Source organism: Pleurodeles waltl, chromosome 1_1 (assembly GCF_031143425.1).
Source record: "Pleurodeles waltl isolate 20211129_DDA chromosome 1_1, aPleWal1.hap1.20221129, whole genome shotgun sequence".
NCBI lineage: Eukaryota > Metazoa > Chordata > Amphibia > Caudata > Salamandridae > Pleurodeles > Pleurodeles waltl.
Genome location: NC_090436.1, coordinates 731,949,872 through 731,968,200, shown reverse-complemented (window position 1 = coordinate 731,968,200; position 18,329 = coordinate 731,949,872). Strand labels below are relative to the sequence as shown.

At 43.6% G+C, this 18,329-nt stretch overlaps 1 protein-coding gene across 1 annotated transcript in view; it reads right to left on the bottom strand.

The window, feature by feature from the left end:
• AUH (AU RNA binding methylglutaconyl-CoA hydratase) overlaps nt 1–18,329 on the bottom strand; it is a 711,935-nt gene that overhangs the window by 364,936 nt on the left and 328,670 nt on the right. The window contains exon 5 of the mRNA XM_069227411.1: nt 1,212–1,304. Within this exon, the coding sequence (XP_069083512.1) occupies nt 1,212–1,304 (93 nt within the window). The remainder of the gene's footprint in view (nt 1–1,211; nt 1,305–18,329) is intronic.

Here is an 18,329-nt window from a genome sequence, read left to right as displayed (position 1 = left end):
CACGGAATTTCAGCATAATATTAAGATAGTGGATTCTAATAAAATCACTCTTTAAAAAATGAAATCTTCTTATAAACACTATGAAAAGAGGCTGTTGACCTGTTTCACGGACTGCTTCCAAGTATGTTTTTGAAAGTGTCTCTTGCAATAGTGCCCAGTTCCAAATCTGTTTAATCTATGATGTTTTTGATGGTGCCGTATTCAAGCCTGTGTGAACAACTCAAATTCAAAGGCTATCGGAGACCTCTGTAATCAGTGTGGGGAGTACCAGACCATGGAATAGGTGATGCCAGTGTCCACTATTTGGGACGCAGAACGATGAGAACCAATACCGTTCTCGCTCATCTACCATTTTCTTCTCTAGGACTAAAGGAATGGAACCCCATCATTGTCACCAGTGTTACAATAGCATAGATTCCAGATATGGCAGTAGGTATGTGCAGGTCCCACAAGGGGTATACCACCTCTCCCTGGTCAGTCTCCCTCCCTATACATAACACTAATCTACTGCTTATCATCATTACTTTCCCATCCTGAGAAGGAAAGCACAATGAAACACAGAACAAAATTACCTAAATTACATGCCCTGTTAATGACTTGCGGAGAGAAAACACAGCTCAATTCCAGTATTTTGCCACTATGCACATTTACCAGAGCTGTAGGGCAAACAATATGATTATTCCTTTAGCAGAGAGTTTGTTGAATGCTTGGTGTTATGCTGTGATCGGGTAAAGTTGTCATTTGCCTTTTTCACTCAAATCCCCAGCTTTTTTCGTGATCTGAATATGTCCTGGGAAGAAAATTAGGACACAATTGTTTGTTTTCTTTTTAAAGTATATGAAGCTAAACATTATAAGATGGGAAAGGTTTCTTTCATAATGAGTCAGACTAAAGTATGATCCTATATGCTACTTTAGTCTGTCATGCGATTATGAACCAATCTGATTTAACACAAATCAATCAATTAAAATTAGACATTCTGTCCAATGAATGCATGAATCTACATAAATATACTTTTATCATTTAACATAGTAGTCGGTTTCCAAAGCAGGTAATGCACCAATTCAGTTGCACTACCCATGTAGCAACACAATCTTGTATTGTTTGACAATTACCAACAATATACAATGTATGTTGGCGATATTCATGTTATTCAAATATCAGTACCTTCTATGGATTTTACTTTGGTAGTAAATCATACAATGATATACCTGCCACAATGATGTCACAAGCTAATGCCATTTCCAAGCCACCTCCTAATGCGACTCCATCAAGGACAGCAACAGTTGGTATTGGAAGATCAGCTGGAAAAAAAGAAAATAATCATTACATTCTAGAACACACTTCATTGATCTGTATAAAACAATATCAAACTCATTAATGAGATCCAAAAGACAGTAATGAAAAAAATATGATTGATTACTAATAATAACTGTGTATTAATTATTGTGATGGTTTGAATTGTCCTTAACAGAAAGCTCTACCCCTTTCGGTATGCTATTATGTAACAAACCGTGGCAGTGAGGGAGTGTTTGTTATTTTCAAAAAGAAAATCAGTTTTGAGATTTCCTTTTTGGCAAATAGTTACCGTTGAGAAGTCCTTGTGACTGTATGACTAGTGGACAAAGCAAGTCGGCTGATGTTGTGAATATAAATAATGTAGGAGCATACATCAAAAATAAACAAACCATGTACAGAAAGCAATGTGTCTGTTTGAATACCAGAGCAGTGCTTTGTTACACTTGCCGGTGTGGAACCAGTTTGTAAAATACATTCTATACAATTCCCTTGTGCTTCCATTTGTGATTTATATAGTCATATAATACACTTAAGTATTACAATCATACATCATTTGACATTTGAGTCACTTGTACTTGTGATTGACTAAACATTGTTGAGCATCCATACAATGGTGCCAACGTCATCACAAGAATTCTGATATTGTGACTCATTAGTGATCACACAACATTGCCCTTCACCATAAGTACCTCAGCACCATAATTGCTTCAATGAGGCCCAGGCTTTTCTCTGTGAGGTCCGGACCTCCAAATATATCCTACCCACTTATGTTTTAACATTCATGTCAGCACTCAGCACCAACTTTGTCAAGAGTAAGTGGACCACATTCTATTAGGTAACTTTGGAAATTATGGAAAAAGTAATTTTATCTACAAAGCCTTTAATCTGCCTTCCTGATGCCTTATCACATATTTTAGATAAATTGGTCAGCTTCACAATCATCCCAAACCAAATACAATACAAATGCCTCCCCAGAATGAGATACTGCCATGTTTCCTTAAAAGTCACATTCTGCAAAACCATAAAGTAAACCCAGATTGAATTACAACATATACCCTATCACTCATCAGTGAAAAAGAAATATATCACCTTCCAATGTTTAGAATCCAATTTCCATCTACCAGATAAGCGGTCCGGCTGAAACATGTCTACTGATCCTATTGTATCTTTCAGCGACATTCAGTGCCATTGACCATAAGCTTTTACCACCTGATTTGGTATGGAAGGGATGGTATTATAATGTATGAATGTCTACAAATGAAACAATAGAAGTGTGTGTTCTTTTTAAACATTATGTGGATCCAATGGAATATTTCTTTAAAACTGTGATCTCGCTTTTCACTAGAATGCAAATAAAAGCAGATTTACAAAAAATAATTGATAACATCGAACTGTAAGGCTAATTGTCAATAAATAAATCACAGAAAAATACAGTTTTAAAAGCCATGGTCAAAACATCAGCAGTGCAGAGAGATGGCAGAAAAGCCTAAAAAAGAGGAATTGCCTCATAAAGTAGTCCAAAATGATAAGTTTCTTATCTTGCTAAAAGTCAGCAAACAGCCTAGAATCATCACACATTAACACTGATGAAAGGTGCCACCTACGAGCTAAAGCTTCTGAAGTCATCCAATAAATTAATTCCCTTCAGGGCCTCCAAACGTTTCTGTAATAAGAGCTATTTATAGTAAACGGAAATTGTCCTGAGCTACTAATAATTTTAGTGTTGTAACAGTGACCATGTCAGACAAGATTACATTAGTGGCCACCCCATGCAAAATTACCAGCACTGACCACTTCATTGTTTCAAGCAGCGTTGCCAGCAGTAACGTGAAAAACACTTTAAGAATTTGAATGCCTCTCTATGGCTAGATACATGACAGCCAGTGACCATAACACCAATGTAATATTAGTAATAAATGTCCCCAATGATGCATAATTGAACAATCTAATAACACTTTTTCAATTCAGGGACACATACATTATTACAACCAAAATCTTCTAATTTAGTAGGCTGAGCTGTGCACAGGAAAGCTACTTACAATAGCTAATAAGCTACTCGTTTGAGAAGTGTCTAAGGCACATTATTAAAGCTCTAGTTTTATCCCACACAGACCTTCCACTCAGCAATTCATAAGTCCCATTTGAAAGCAATAGTCAATGTAGCTGTCAGAATAATAAAGTACAGAAAAGGTGAGCATTTTTCGCCTCTCTTAATCAAGCTAAAAAGACTGCCCTTACAACCTGGCTGAACATTCAGATCTCTATGTACCATTCTAAAAGATCTTAAACAGGCACACGCACAACATATTAGGTGAAGAGAAAACGTTTTACCACAAAAAGAAGATAACAATTCATCACCACTAGGAAGCTGAAAGAAACACCATGATTGGTACTTTATTCCAGTTTTTTCTTGGACTTTTTTGAATATTTGTATTGTGATAAGGCAGGACCCACTTTTTTCCACATTCAAACCATTCTGAAAGACCACTTAAAGTATAACCACCTTTAACGTGCTTTTCAAGCATATTATCAATCTAGTAAGGCATATTACAAGAACATTTTTCTCTATCAATATTAGTTGCTTCATTTCCAATCATTTCTCCACTCCTACTAAGAACTAACTTATCTCTAGAAATTTGTGACACCAGTCCTCTCGCACTCCGGTCTCCTTCCTCACTTGTTGTGTACTGATGATCTCTGTAACTCTCATCCCTTTTTCTCCCACTAACACTGTATAAATCCCTTAAGTGTTGAGGCTTCTGTCCCTAGCTCCAAACCCTTCCATGCTGAGGCCTTTTTTAGATGTTGGACAAGTTCACACTTAAGCCTTTATATCCCCCCCCAACGGATTCTGAAGGTATACAGGGGTTGTAGAAGAAAATAGACAAAATGTTCCAAAGGCATCAACAAAAGGTTTAAGGTGCCAAGATCACCTTTTCTCAGCTTTTAATGACTAGAGAGAGTAGTGCAGGACCCTAGAGACATAGGGATAGGTAAAGAGGGAAGTAATCCGAGAAGTGAAGTAAGAAAGGAAAGACAGAAAAAATAAATTGCTGGAAAGAGTGAGGATGAAAGTTTGAAAGGCCGGGCATAATAAGCTGTCAAACAAATAAAGAAGGTGCACAGCATTATCAATTATCAGGGCAACTGCTAATTTTGAATGTGCCCATGTCTAAAAAAGTATGTGTTAGTGCAATAATTGTATTAAAACTTAGAGTAGCTCAAAATGTTCCCAGGATGTAGCACTACCCACAATTCACATAGCCTTACACACATTCCATATGCCCTGCAGGGTTCAGAACAGCACGAGGAACTTGCAATTCTTGATATCAAAAATGTATTTAACACAGTAGAACTAGCGTATATTTGTGAGGTGCTAAGGAGAATAGAGTTTGGCCTCACCTTTCTCGCTGCAAGACAACAGTGAACGTGTGAACAGAACAGTTAATATTTAATAGCTTGGAAACTGAGAGGCAGTAAAAGTCAGGGATGCCTGCTACCACCGTTAATATTTGCATTGGTGATTGAGTCCAGAGGTACACATTTGCAAACCAGGCTGCATGACTGTGCAATAGAGGTGGGTGATAGTATCAATGTGCGAGGAATATGCATTAGTCAGTCTGAGCCAGCGGGCAGTTTCTGTGCATGCATCGCTTATAGAGTTGTAGCTCTTCAGCGAGGTGGCTGGGGTCTGTTTAGCAGGGAGAATAGTAAAGTGTTCCCAGATGGTGGTGAAGATGACCAGTGACTTATGAGGAATACATTGACGTGGGGCTAAAGGGATAAAGTGGGAGACAAACCGATGTAGATACTTGGATATACAGGTCACACTTGCAAGAAGGACAACATGTCCACAATATTGGAGTGTTGGAGGGGTTCCAAAAGGTGTTTTGTTTTTGGAACATCCTACCTCTATCAGCTATGTGATGAGTAGCAATTGCTCACAAGGTTTTCTTCCCAAGGCATCTTTATGTAATGCTTTTTGTGTGCACTTGGCACACAATTGTTCACAGAATTGGATGGATTTTTTAAATCGTTTGTATAGTCAGGCAAAAGAAGTAGGCTGAAACTGAGCTCACTGAAGCAGGGTTGGGAAGATGAAGAATAGGACTATCTTATATCGAAGTCTACTACTCAGCACTGCAGCTACAACATGTGGCCATGTGGCTAAAGGCGGGACCAACTGTGAGAAGCAGCTACTTGAGGGGATACATGGAGAGACTCCACTGGAGGAGCTGCTTATGAGGAGGAGGTACCACCAAGCCACACTTTCCATATTTGAACCAGCAAGTAGGCAGTGCATGGTAACAGGAAAGAAGAAACCCTTAAAGAGACTGTCACTTGACCCTTAAATGGTATTTTCAACCCTTTAAATGTATAGGTCAACATATATGTTGATGACACAGTGGAGGAGAGAGGGGTGTGAGAGTGGTGGGACCGTTAATGATAAAGTCTTACATTTTTGGAGGTACAGGAAGGCTTTGGTCACGGTCAAGCCTTGAAATATGGACATTTGCCAGAATGGTTTGAGAAATATGGAGGGACTTTTCAGGTGCTCCGAAGATGACAAAGACTATGAATGCTAATCTGTGGGTGGCACCGGCCAGACAGTGGGTATCTAACTTCTATAGAGCCCTGAAGGCAGATAAGATAGAACAACTAAGGGTCACAACACAATAGGAGGGCGGCTAAGAGCATCTAGAAACTACAGATTGGAAGACTGCATGTCTTCATGTAGGGAAAGTGATTAGTTAGTGCTTTTTAATATCATACATAGGATTTATCTGACTTGTATGAAATGAGGTAAAAAAGTATCTGATCAAATCGATAGTGTGTCCCAAGTGTAGGAAGGTATTATTTTTTTTTTTTTTATATATGGTGTGGAATTGCAGAATAATTCTGAAATATTGGAGTGAAGTGGTGGAGTGGGTAAATTACATATGATCCCAGGCAGTATAATCAAGTTGACTGTGAAACAATATTTGTGAGGAGCTGTGCTAAATTGCAGAAGTGTGAATTGAGGAAAACGTGTGGCTATAAATGATAAACGTCGTATAGCCATACACTGAAAGAGACCTCAGGGATCACGACTTGAACAGTGTTTAAGGGATATGATGGAATGGGCAGTAGAGGAAGACTATTTTATGGAAAACTCAAGACAAGATGATAAATTGCCTGACAATATACTAGAATAAGCAGCAATACTTCAAGGACTTACAGATCTGGCTTATGCTAGGCCTTGTTCATTTATAGGACAGGAGGGAAGGGAGTAGCATTCGAGAGTTCTAAGATAAGAGGGTTTTGGAAAACCTACAGCTACAGTAAATCCCACAGTGAACGCATACAATTGGATTATTGGGGAACATTATAGTAAACTCAGAGGAATGACTATTAAGGAGTTGCATGAAATGAGATACCTCCTTTTCCTGGGACACTGGGGAAGGAGTGGGCAGTTTTTGGTTGGCTAGGATGGGCTTGGTGGTGTTTTCTCCTCCCTGTAGCGCTCCTCAGAAGAGTATGCTTCCTGTCGGCCATTTTTGTTAGGCAGTGAGACATGGATGTTAGTGCTCTAGTGGGCCGATGCATGTCAGAACCTCCTAAGTGCTCAATGATCTATAACAATCTGGCCAATATGCGGTCATGCATCTGGCACACTTAAGGCAAGCCCGTCTATGCCTGTCCGAGCCAGGACTGCACCAGGGCTAGGTTAGTCAGAAAGGTCATCCAATATTCTGACCCCCATCTGCTGACTCTTCATTCCTCATTGCATAGTAAATGCACTACTTTTACAGATCCGGTGGAAGGGGATTCAGTTTGTAAGCACTGTAGCCTTAATTTCGGACCTACTGGTTGATGATGGTTCTGCAATGAGGGGAAGCAGACTAATGAGTTTCTGCATGTAAAGCATTAACTGCTGCTCTCTGGCCCACCAGCATGCTAAAATTTAAGACTTCACATTTGAGTACTCACCTGATGTAAAAACATGGCTTAACAGGCTACACATGCAGAGGCTGTTCTGGCTCTTCCAACTGGGTACTGCATTGAAAGGTGTAGGAGAACCATGGGGGGTGGTAGTGCTATTATTAACAAAGATCATCTTACTTGCCACTAGGTCTATTCAACGTTCAGGAGTGGGAAATGTGTTGTATCAAATTCAATTGAATTTTACTTTTTCAGGCCTATTGGTCTACAGATCTCCTGGGCCAGTGGAATGTTTCAAAGAAACGTTTGTGGACCACAGTTCCCATGTAGCACTGAAATTAGCCAATTTTAATATCATAGGTGACCGCAACCTACAAGCACATAATTTATCCTGTGATCCAGAAGCTATTCAACTGACGCAGCGAGTGACAGGTCCCACACATGAGACGGACCATCTGTTAGTCCCTATCTTTTCCAATGTAACTAATCTCTGGGAGTCTACCCCCTTCTCAGTGGTGTGGCCTCACCATTTTATGGTCCCTATTGAATTAAAAGTCCCAAGCACTTCAGGTAAGGCAGAAGCTAAAATTTCTAGTGGGACTCAATGGCATAATTAAGAAATTAAGAGGTTGTCTAATCTTATTAAGTATAATATTGCTGAGCCTGACTCGAACATTGAGTTAGCTGTACAGGAAACAAACTCCTGGCTAGTCTCAGCCTCAGATGATCTTATTTCTGTGCATCTGTCTAAATAGAAAAAAAGGTCTTCTTCTCCCTGGTTTCCCCAAAATTGATTGAGGGAAAAAAAGCATTGTGAGGTGCTCGAAGACATCTGGATGAAATCTTACGATACTATGGCAAAATAAATTATATGAAGTCTTTGAAACCTTATCATAAAATGGTCAAATAGGCTTGTGCTAATTTATATAGAGAAAATTTAGAACAGCCGCAATCTCGTTAAAGAAATCTATTCCATAGTACAAAGGTTGCTCAAGCATGAAGCAACTTTATGGCATGTGGAAGCTTTGGATGATAAATGTGACAGGCTGCCGGACCACTTCATTAAAAATATTAACATTTATGAAAATTTTCTTAAGACTTGGAGTTGGTTGCAGGGGTTTGCGTTGGTGGACTTAGAATTGTTGGATGACATATCTTTTAATTCTCTGTTGTGCAAAGTGAAGTCTGGCTCCCTGATGCTCCCCTCAAATCAGATCCCTGTGCTCAAAGTGCGGGAGATTTTACTATACCTGTAAGCCTAGCTAATCACTCCTTGTCCTCGGCTGTGGTACCCACTGCTTCAAAACACACTAAGGCTATTCCTCTTTGTAAAAAATCCATGCTAGACCCAGCCTTGTCTGAAAGTTATCAACCCATCTCTCGCCTTCCTTTTCTGGCCAAAGGGGTAGAGAAACATGTGAACAATCTTTTGATGGATGTGTTAGAGAAGAATCAGCCGTTACACCTTTTGTAGAACTGAATCAGCTTTTCTTTTTCTTATAGTGATTGAGGCTTTGTGACAAACCACTATTATTGTCTGTTAGGTCTGCAGACGTCACTGCCAATTTCAGAACTGCATGGCTGGCACTGCCGACTGGATGTTCTTTAATTGTCTGAGGTTGAATGCCAATAAAACAGAGATTCACTTGCTAGGTAAACATTTACAAGAATGAGGAGATCACCGGTGGCCTAGTATGTTAGAGTAGCCAACCCCAAGCTCAAATCTAGGGGGTTAGGTTGACAACTCATTATTTTTCGAGTCACAACTGTTAACGCAAATGTCTTAATTAGAAATTATTAATCAATGTTTATGTATTTTGAATAATGAAAAATGTAGAAGATTACTAACGTAGAAAAATAATGTGCACTTTTGAAATTGTGACCTTTGAGAGTGGTCGCCAAGATTCACAAATTATATTAAAAGAACAACTAACATAAGTGAAATATTGAAAATGTATTAGAATAACATAGTATTGTAGAGCTTAACTTAGCCAAAGTTGTGGCGTAGTTGTGCCAGGCCTCGTGCAGAAGCTGAATATTAACGTGCAATGAAAAGATGCTGACAAATCAACTAACCGTGAACTGCTCATTGTTTAATAAAATTTGCTTAGCAGAAACCTTTGCATGAACTGACGGGCAAGAGACGATGGAACTAGAATGTAGCAAATAGTGTGTAAAGTGCTCTGAGTGTACTTTCCCAGGACTCGAACAATAGAGACACTGACTGGAGAAGAAGATGCAACATTTTCAATACCTGACGAGCCGGATGATGAGGACATCGTACAGTGAACCAATCAACAATCGGAGAACTGTGTAAGATTAGAATTCCGAGATTTGAATTAGGAAAATTATTGGACAAAGTAAAATTGTGTGATTAATTGACCAATCAGAAATTGGGAGATGGTCTGGGTGACTTTAATATAATGCCATGACAAAGGGAGAAAACTTCAGAGGGAGAGATGAATGGATGGAGACAGATGCTAGGTGCAGATGTTAGGGTAGAAACTGCAAGATCGAAGAAGATTCGAGATTATGTCATTGGGCTCATGCTCCTGAGAGCCTGATGTGATACTGATCAATTGATGACCTGAGGACGAAGACTGACTGTTGCTGATCCATACAGAGGATAGGTAGATATGACAATGTGACTGAATTAACTTTTGTGCCTTTTCTTTCTAGGTACCAACTGTGCTGTCTAAATAGCTTTCTCTTAGTTAGATGTTTTCCCAAATTCATGTTTTAAACTGTTTTTCGCAAGAAGTCCCACATGCTGATGCTAATCTGGGTTAGGTGAGGTCCCTACTCTATGACACTGATAAAAGTTCAGAGACAATTGATTGACAGACTGATTTGCTGAACTCTATGACACTTAAAGAATTATTGCCTTTGATTCAGTTGTTGACTTATGCTACTGCTTTAGAATGTACTCTGATGCAAGCTTTGATTAGGTTATATTTTCCGGATTTGTGACTCGAATAAAGTTTGAACTAATTTTCATGACTTAGTATTGTAACTAATAGGGAATAAAATTACTAAAACGTATAACAAGGTGTGGTTAGTCATGACTGGAGGGTCATGGGGTGTTACGTTCTTGATTCACTGTTGATGATGACTAATGTTTATTGAGTTGTGTATTAATCATTAGTGTACCAGCCATTAGCCTAGCTAGGATACTCCATGCGAATCAAAAGGTTAATCGATATACGTTTCCCCTTGTAAGTTTACTTACTAAGGACCAGGCGTGCAACACAACTCAATGGGCTGTCTACTTAAGATCCCCCAGAAGCCTTAAAACTATTATTGGACTCTTCCACTCCCAGTTTCGGAGGATGGTCAACCAGTCTTTAACCTTTTAGGTGCGGGCGTCGGCCACTGGCCGACACCCACACACCCTCCCTGGTGCGGGTCACGACCAGTGGCCGACACCAGGAAGGGTATTAATAAATCCTCGGGTGCGTCGCACCCGAGGATTTTTTATTTTTTTTTAAACTTCCCTCGGGAGACACGGAAGCTTCCGTGTCTCCCCCCGCCCCTTTGTGACGTCAGCGCGCCGACGTTTCAAAGGTGTTTTCCCCATCAAAGCAGGAAGCAGCCTTGCGGCCGCTTCCTGCTTTGATGAGGAAAACGGCCTTTTACACGTTCGGGAAGGCCTCGTAAGAAAGGGGAGAGTCTCCCCTTTCTTATGAGGCCTTCCTGAAAGTGTTTCCTGGCCCCCGATCGCAGCACAGCTCCCCTTTCTTACGAGGCCTTCCTGAAAGTGTTTCCTGGCCCCCGGTCGCAGCTGTGCTGCGATCGGGGGCCAGGAAACACTTTCAGGTTTCCTGTGCTGCGATCGGGGGGCCAGGAAACACTTTGAAAAGGCCTTGTAAGAAAGGGGAGACTCTCCCCTTTCTTACGAGGCCTTCTGAAACTGTTTCTGGCACAGCTGCGATCGGGGGCCAGAAACAGTTTCAGAAGGCCTCGTAAGAAAGGGGAGAGTCTCCCCTTTCTTACAAGGCCTTTTCAAAGTGTTTCCTGGCCCCCCGATCGCAGCACAGGAAACCTGAAAGTGTTTCCTGGCCCCCGATCGCAGCACAGACACCACTAGACACCAGGGATTTCACTTTGGGGGGGCGGCCCGTTTTCCGGGGGGGCCGGCCCCCCCGGCATAATTAAAAAAAAAAAAAAAAGTAGGTGCCCCCTGGGGGCGTGGGGGGGGGGGGCGCGATTGCGCCCCCCCAGGGGATTTATTTATTTTTTTCAACAAAAAAAAAATGAAATGACAGGGGGTCGCCCGTGGGCAGGGTGACCCCCTGTGGGGGCAATATTTTTTTTAGATGTTGTAGGGTTTCCCTGGGGGCCATTTTGGCCCCCAAGGAACCCATACAACAACAAAAAAAAAAATATATGTATATATAGATCTATATATATCTATGTAGATAGATATATCTAGGTACATGGATATATCTATGTAGATATATATATATATATATAGAGGTAGATCTATATCAAAGAGATTTATAAAGCGCGCTACTCACCTGTGAGGGTCTCAAGGCGCTGGGGGGGGGGGGAACGGGGGGAGGGAAAGGGGCTGGGAGGTTCACTGTTCGAAAAGCCAGGTTTTGAGGCCCTTCCTGAAAAGAAGTAGGTTTTGGGTCTTGCGAAGGTGGGTTGTGAGGGTGTTCCAGGTTTTGGGTGCAAGGTAGGAGAAGGATCTGCCCCCGGTGGTGGTGTGTTTGATGCAGGGGACAGAGGCGAGAGAGAGGTCAGCTGAGCGGACGTTTCGTGTGGGGGTGTGGAAGGTGACTCTCGTTGAGGTAGGCAGGGCCTGTGTTGTGGAGTGATTTGTGTGCGAGGATGAGGATCTTGAAGGTGATCCTTTTGTCAATGGGGAGCCAGTAGAGGGATTTGAGGTGTGGAGAGATGTGTTCGTGTCGGCGGAGGTCGAGGATGAGTCGTGCTGCTGATTTCTGGATGCGTGTAGTTCGCGCTTGAGTTTTAGAGTGGTGCCGGCGTAGAGGGCGTTTCCGTAATCAAGCCTGCTGCTGATGAGTGCGTGAGTGACAGTTTTTCTGGTCTCTGTGGGGATCCATTTGAATGTTTTTCAGTATACGGAGTTTGTTGAAGCATGAGGAGGTAAGAGCGTTGATTTGTTGGGTCATCGAGAGGGAGGAGTCTAGGATGATGCTGAGGTTGCGTGCGTGGTTGGCGGGGGTGGGTGCAGGGCCTAGCGTGGTGGGCCACCATGAGGGGTCCCAGGTGTTTTTGTGTGGGCCAAAGAGGATTATTTCGGTTTTGCTTGAGTTGAGTTTCAGGTGGTTGGCTGTCATATATATCACTTTTGTCAATATGTGTGTGGTTTCCCTGGGGGGAAAAGGGTCCGACTTGTCTAGTGGCAGTTTTAGTGCCATAAAGAAGCGCAGAAGGTTTATATGCCTACTGCAAAGAGCACATCTCTATTTTATGTAAATAGCTGAGTACATTAGTAAAGTCTATGGAGAGATGAAGGGCACTTTTGCTGGGTGGTAATGAGGGAATCCGAGGAGGATGGAGTGGGAGCACCAATAATGATTGTTGGACTGGGCGCAGGAGGTGCTAAAGACTGTGACAAATGGTATGTGACAAGGTGTTTTTTGAGTGTCTTGAAAGTACGTGCTGATTGAGGTAAGAAGCGCAGGTAAGGTGGCCTCTACTGTTGCACGTATCTCACACACACCATCGATTTTGTGACTGTCTACGTAGGCTAGTGTTTTAGAGCAACAGTTTAGCCAATAGCAGAGATGGCATCTTGATGGATGACTGCTGCCTGCACTCAGGTTATAGAGGACCGCTCTGACATAGGATCAGAGACTGAGACATCAGATACTGAGACAGCATCTGAGGGATAGGACAATGGCGCAGACTCTGGGAGTGATTTTTCAGTCAGAGGAGTCCCATTCGATAACTCCTCTTCCAGTACATTATGAGGGAGGTGATGAGGACAGTCCTGCTGTCCCTTCGCAAGCTGTTCGTGCAACTGGGTAATAGTTGGTTAGGCCAACCCAGAGAGCAGGTGAATGCGGCGGCAAGCAGAGAGAGAGAGTGCTCTCTTGGGAGCTCCCCAATTTAGTTCAGCCCCAAATTCCACCACCCAAATCATATTGTGGAGACATCAAAATTTTCTATGGCAAAACAAACTGGTTTTGTAAGGCAGGCACCTGTGTTTTTGGTCCTGGATTCGGCGGCCATATAGAGAAACACACTAAACCCAAACATTTCTGGAAACTAGACATTCGGGGGAGTCCACAGAGGTGTGACTTGTGTGGATTCCCCAAAGTTTTCTTACCCAGAATACCCTGCAAAGCTGAAATGTTGAAAAAAAACTCAATTTTTCTCGCATTTCTGTCACACAAACTACAGGAATATGCTGGGATCCACAACATTCCTACCACCCAGTGACTCCTCACCTGTCCTGATAAAAACACTACCCCACTTGAGTGCCTACACCTAGTGCCTGTGTCAGGAATGGATCACCCCAGGGTCAACAGGTGCCTCACGTAAGGACCAACATTGACCGTTGTGTGATCTATTCCTGTCGCAGGCACCAGGCCTAACCACACAAGTGAGGTATCATATTTATCGGGAGACTTGGGGGAACGCTGGGTGGAAGGAAATTTGTGGCTCCTCTCAGATTCCAGAACTTTCTGTCACCGAAATGTGAGGAAAACGTGTTATTTTAGCCACATTTTGAGGTTTGCAAAGGATTCTGGGTAACAGAACCTGGTCCGAGCCCCACAAGTCACCTCATCTTGGATTCCCCTGGGTTTCTGTTTTTCAAAAATGTGCTGGTTTGCTAGGTTTCCCTAGGTGCCGGCTGAGCTAGAGGCCAAAATCCACAGATAGGCACTGTTTTCTATGAAAAAATGTGATGTGTCCACGTTGTGTTTTGGGGCATTTCCTGTCGCAGGCTCTAGGCCTACCCACACAAGTGAGGTATCATTTTTATCGGGAGACTTGGGGGAACGCTGGGTGGAAGGAAATTTGTGGCTCCTCTCAGATTCCAGAACTTTCTGTCACCGAAATGCGAGGAAAACTTGTTTTTTTAGCCACTTTTTGAGGTTTGCAAAGGATTCTGGGTAACAGAACCTGGTCTGAGCCCCGCAAGTCACCCCTCCTTGGATTCCCCTAGGTCTCTAGTTTTCAGAAATGCACAGGTTTGGTAGGTTTCCCTAGGTGCCGGTCGAGGTAGAGGCCAAAATCTACAGGTAGGCACTTCGCAAAAAACACCTCTGTTTTCTTCCAAAAATTTGGATGTGTCCACGTTGCGCTTTGGGACGTTTCCTGTCGCAGGCGCTAGGCCTACCCACACAAGTGAGGTATCATTTGTATCGGGAGACTTGGGGGAACGCCGGGTGGAATGAAATTTGTGGCTCCTCTCAGATTCCAGAACTTTCTGTCACCGAAATGTGAGGAAAACTTGTTTTTTTAGCCACTTTTTGAGGTTTGCAAAGGATTCTGGGTAACAGAACCTGGTCCGAGCCCCGCAAGTCACCCCTCCTTGGATTCCCCTAGGTCTCAAGTTTTCAGAAATGCACAGGTTTGGTAGGTTTCCCTAGGTGCCGGCTGAGCTAGAGGCCAAAATCTACAGGTAGGCACTTCGCAAAAACACCTCTGTTTTCTTCCAAAAATTTGGATGTGTCCACGTTGCGCTTTGGGGCATTTCCTGTCGCAGGCGCTAGGCCTACCCACACAAGTGAGGTATCATTTTTATCGGGAGACTTGGGGGAATGCCGGGTGGAAGGAAATTTGTGGCTCCTCTCAGATTCCAGAACTTTCTGTCACCGAAATGTGAGGAAAACTTGTTTTTTTAGCCACTTTTTGAGGTTTGCAAAGGATTCTGGGTAACAGAACCTGGTCCGAGCCCCGCAAGTCACCCCTCCTTGGATTCCCCTAGGTCTCTAGTTTTCAGAAATGCACAGGTTTGGTAGGTTTCCCTAGGTGCCGGCTGAGCTAGAGGCCAAAATCTACAGGTAGGCACTTCGCAAAAAACACCTCTGTTTTCTTCCAAAAATTTGGATGTGTCCACGTTGCGCTTTGGGGCGTTTCCTGTCGCAGGCGCTAGGCCTACCCACACAAGTGAGGTATCATTTTTATCGGGAGACTTGGGGGAACGCTAGGTGGAAGGAAATTTGTGGCTCCTCTCAGATTCCACACCTTTCTGTCACCGAAATGTGAGGAAAACTTGTTTTTTTAGCCACTTTTTGAGGTTTGCAAAGGATTCTGGGTAACAGAACCTGGTCCGAGCCCCGCAAGTCACCCCTCCTTGGATTCCCCTAGGTCTCTAGTTTTCAGAAATGCACAGGTTTGGTAGGTTTCCCTAGGTGCCGGCTGAGCTAGAGGCCAAAATCTACAGGTAGGCACTTCGCAAAAAACACCTCTGTTTTCTTCCAAAAATGTGGATGTGTCCACGTTGCGCTTTGGGGCGTTTCCTGTCGCAGGCGCTAGGCCAACCCACACAAGTGAGGTAGCATTTTTAATCGGGAGACTTGGGGGAACGCCGGGTGGAAGGAAATTTGTGGCTCCTCTCAGATTCCAGAACTTTCTGTCACCGAAATGTGAGGAAAACTTGTTTTTTTAACCACTTTTTGAGGTTTGCAAAGGATTCTGGGTAACAGAACCTGGTCCGAGCCCCGCAAGTCACCCCTCCTTGGATTCCCCTAGGTCTCTAGTTTTCAGAAATGCACAGGTTTGGTAGGTTTCCCTAGGTGCCGGCTGAGCTAGAGGCCAAAATCTACAGGTAGGCACTTCGCAAAAAACACCTCTGTTTTCTTCCAAAAATTTGGATGTGTCCACGTTGCGCTTTGGGGCGTTTCCTGTCGCAGGCGCTAGGCCTACCCACACAAGTGAGGTATCATTTTTATCGGGAGACTTGGGGGAACGCTAGGTGGAAGGAAATTTGTGGCTCCTCTCAGATTCCACACCTTTCTGTCACCGAAATGTGAGGAAAACTTGTTTTTTTAGCCACTTTTTGAGGTTTGCAAAGGATTCTGGGTAACAGAACCTGGTCCGAGCCCCGCAAGTCACCCCTCCTTGGATTCCCCTAGGTCTCTAGTTTTCAGAAATGCACAGGTTTGGTAGGTTTCCCTAGGTGCCGGCTGAGCTAGAGGCCAAAATCTACAGGTAGGCACTTCGCAAAAAACACCTCTGTTTTCTTCCAAAAATGTGGATGTGTCCACGTTGCGCTTTGGGGCGTTTCCTGTCGCAGGCGCTAGGCCAACCCACACAAGTGAGGTAGCATTTTTAATCGGGAGACTTGGGGGAACGCCGGGTGGAAGGAAATTTGTGGCTCCTCTCAGATTCCAGAACTTTCTGTCACCGAAATGTGAGGAAAACTTGTTTTTTTAACCACTTTTTGAGGTTTGCAAAGGATTCTGGGTAACAGAACCTGGTCCGAGCCCCGCAAGTCACCCCTCCTTGGATTCCCCTAGGTCTCTAGTTTTCAGAAATGCACAGGTTTGGTAGGTTTCCCTAGGTGCCGGCTGAGCTAGAGGCCAAAATCTACAGGTAGGCACTTCGCAAAAAACACCTCTGTTTTCTTCCAAAAATTTGGATGTGTCCACGTTGCGCTTTGGGGCGTTTCCTGTCGCAGGCGCTAGGCCTACCCACACAAGTGAGGTATCATTTTTATCGGGAGACTTGGGGGAACGCTAGGTGGAAGGAAATTTGTGGCTCCTCTCAGATTCCACACCTTTCTGTCACCGAAATGTGAGGAAAACTTGTTTTTTTAGCCACTTTTTGAGGTTTGCAAAGGATTCTGGGTAACAGAACCTGGTCCGAGCCCCGCAAGTCACCCCTCCTTGGATTCCCCTAGGTCTCTAGTTTTCAGAAATGCACAGGTTTGGTAGGTTTCCCTAGGTGCCGGCTGAGCTAGAGGCCAAAATCTACAGGTAGGCACTTCGCAAAAAACACCTCTGTTTTCTTCCAAAAATTTGGATGTGTCCACGTTGCGCTTTGGGGCGTTTCCTGTCGCAGGCGCTAGGCCAACCCACACAAGTGAGGTAGCATTTTTAATCGGGAGACTTGGGGGAACGCCGGGTGGAAGGAAATTTGTGGCTCCTCTCAGATTCCAGAACTTTCTGTCACCGAAATGTGAGGAAAACTTGTTTTTTTAGCCACTTTTTGAGGTTTGCAAAGGATTCTGGGTAACAGAACCTGGTCCGAGCCCCGCAAGTCACCCCTCCTTGGATTCCCCTAGGTCTCTAGTTTTCAGAAATGCACAGGTTTGGTAGGTTTCCCTAGGTGCCGGCTGAGCTAGAGGCCAACATCTACAGGTAGGCACTTCGCAAAAACACCTCTGTTTTCTTCCAAAAATTTGGATGTGTCCACGTTGCGCTTTGGGGCGTTTCCTGTCGCAGGCGCTAGGCCTACCCACACAAGTGAGGTATCATTTTTATCGGGAGACTTGGGGGAACGCCGGGTGGAAGGAAATTTGTGGCTCCTCTCAGATTCCAGAACTTTCTGTCACCGAAATGTGAGGAAAACTTGTTTTTTTAGCCACTTTTTGAGGTTTGCAAAGGATTCTGGGTAACAGAACCTGGTCTGAGCCCCGCAAGTCACCCCTCCTTGGATTCCCCTAGGTCTCTAGTTTTCAGAAATGCACAGGTTTGGTAGGTTTCCCTAGGTGCCGGCTGAGCTAGAGGCCAAAATCTACAGGTAGGCACTTCGCAAAAACACCTCTGTTTTCTTCCAAAAATTTGGATGTGTCCACGTTGCGCTTTGGGGCGTTTCCTGTCGCAGGCGCTAGGCCTACCCACACAAGTGAGGTATCATTTTTATCGGGAGACTTGGGGGAACGCCGGGTGGAAGGAAATTTGTGGCTCCTCTCAGATTCCAGAACTTTCTGTCACCGAAATGTGAGGAAAACTTGTTTTTTTAGCCACTTTTTGAGGTTTGCAAAGGATTCTGGGTAACAGAACCTGGTCTGAGCCCCGCAAGTCACCCCTCCTTGGATTCCCCTAGGTCTCTAGTTTTCAGAAATGCACAGGTTTGGTAGGTTTCCCTAGGTGCCGGCTGAGCTAGAGGCCAAAATCTACAGGTAGGCACTTCGCAAAAAACACCTCTGTTTTCTTCCAAAAATTTGGATGTCTCCA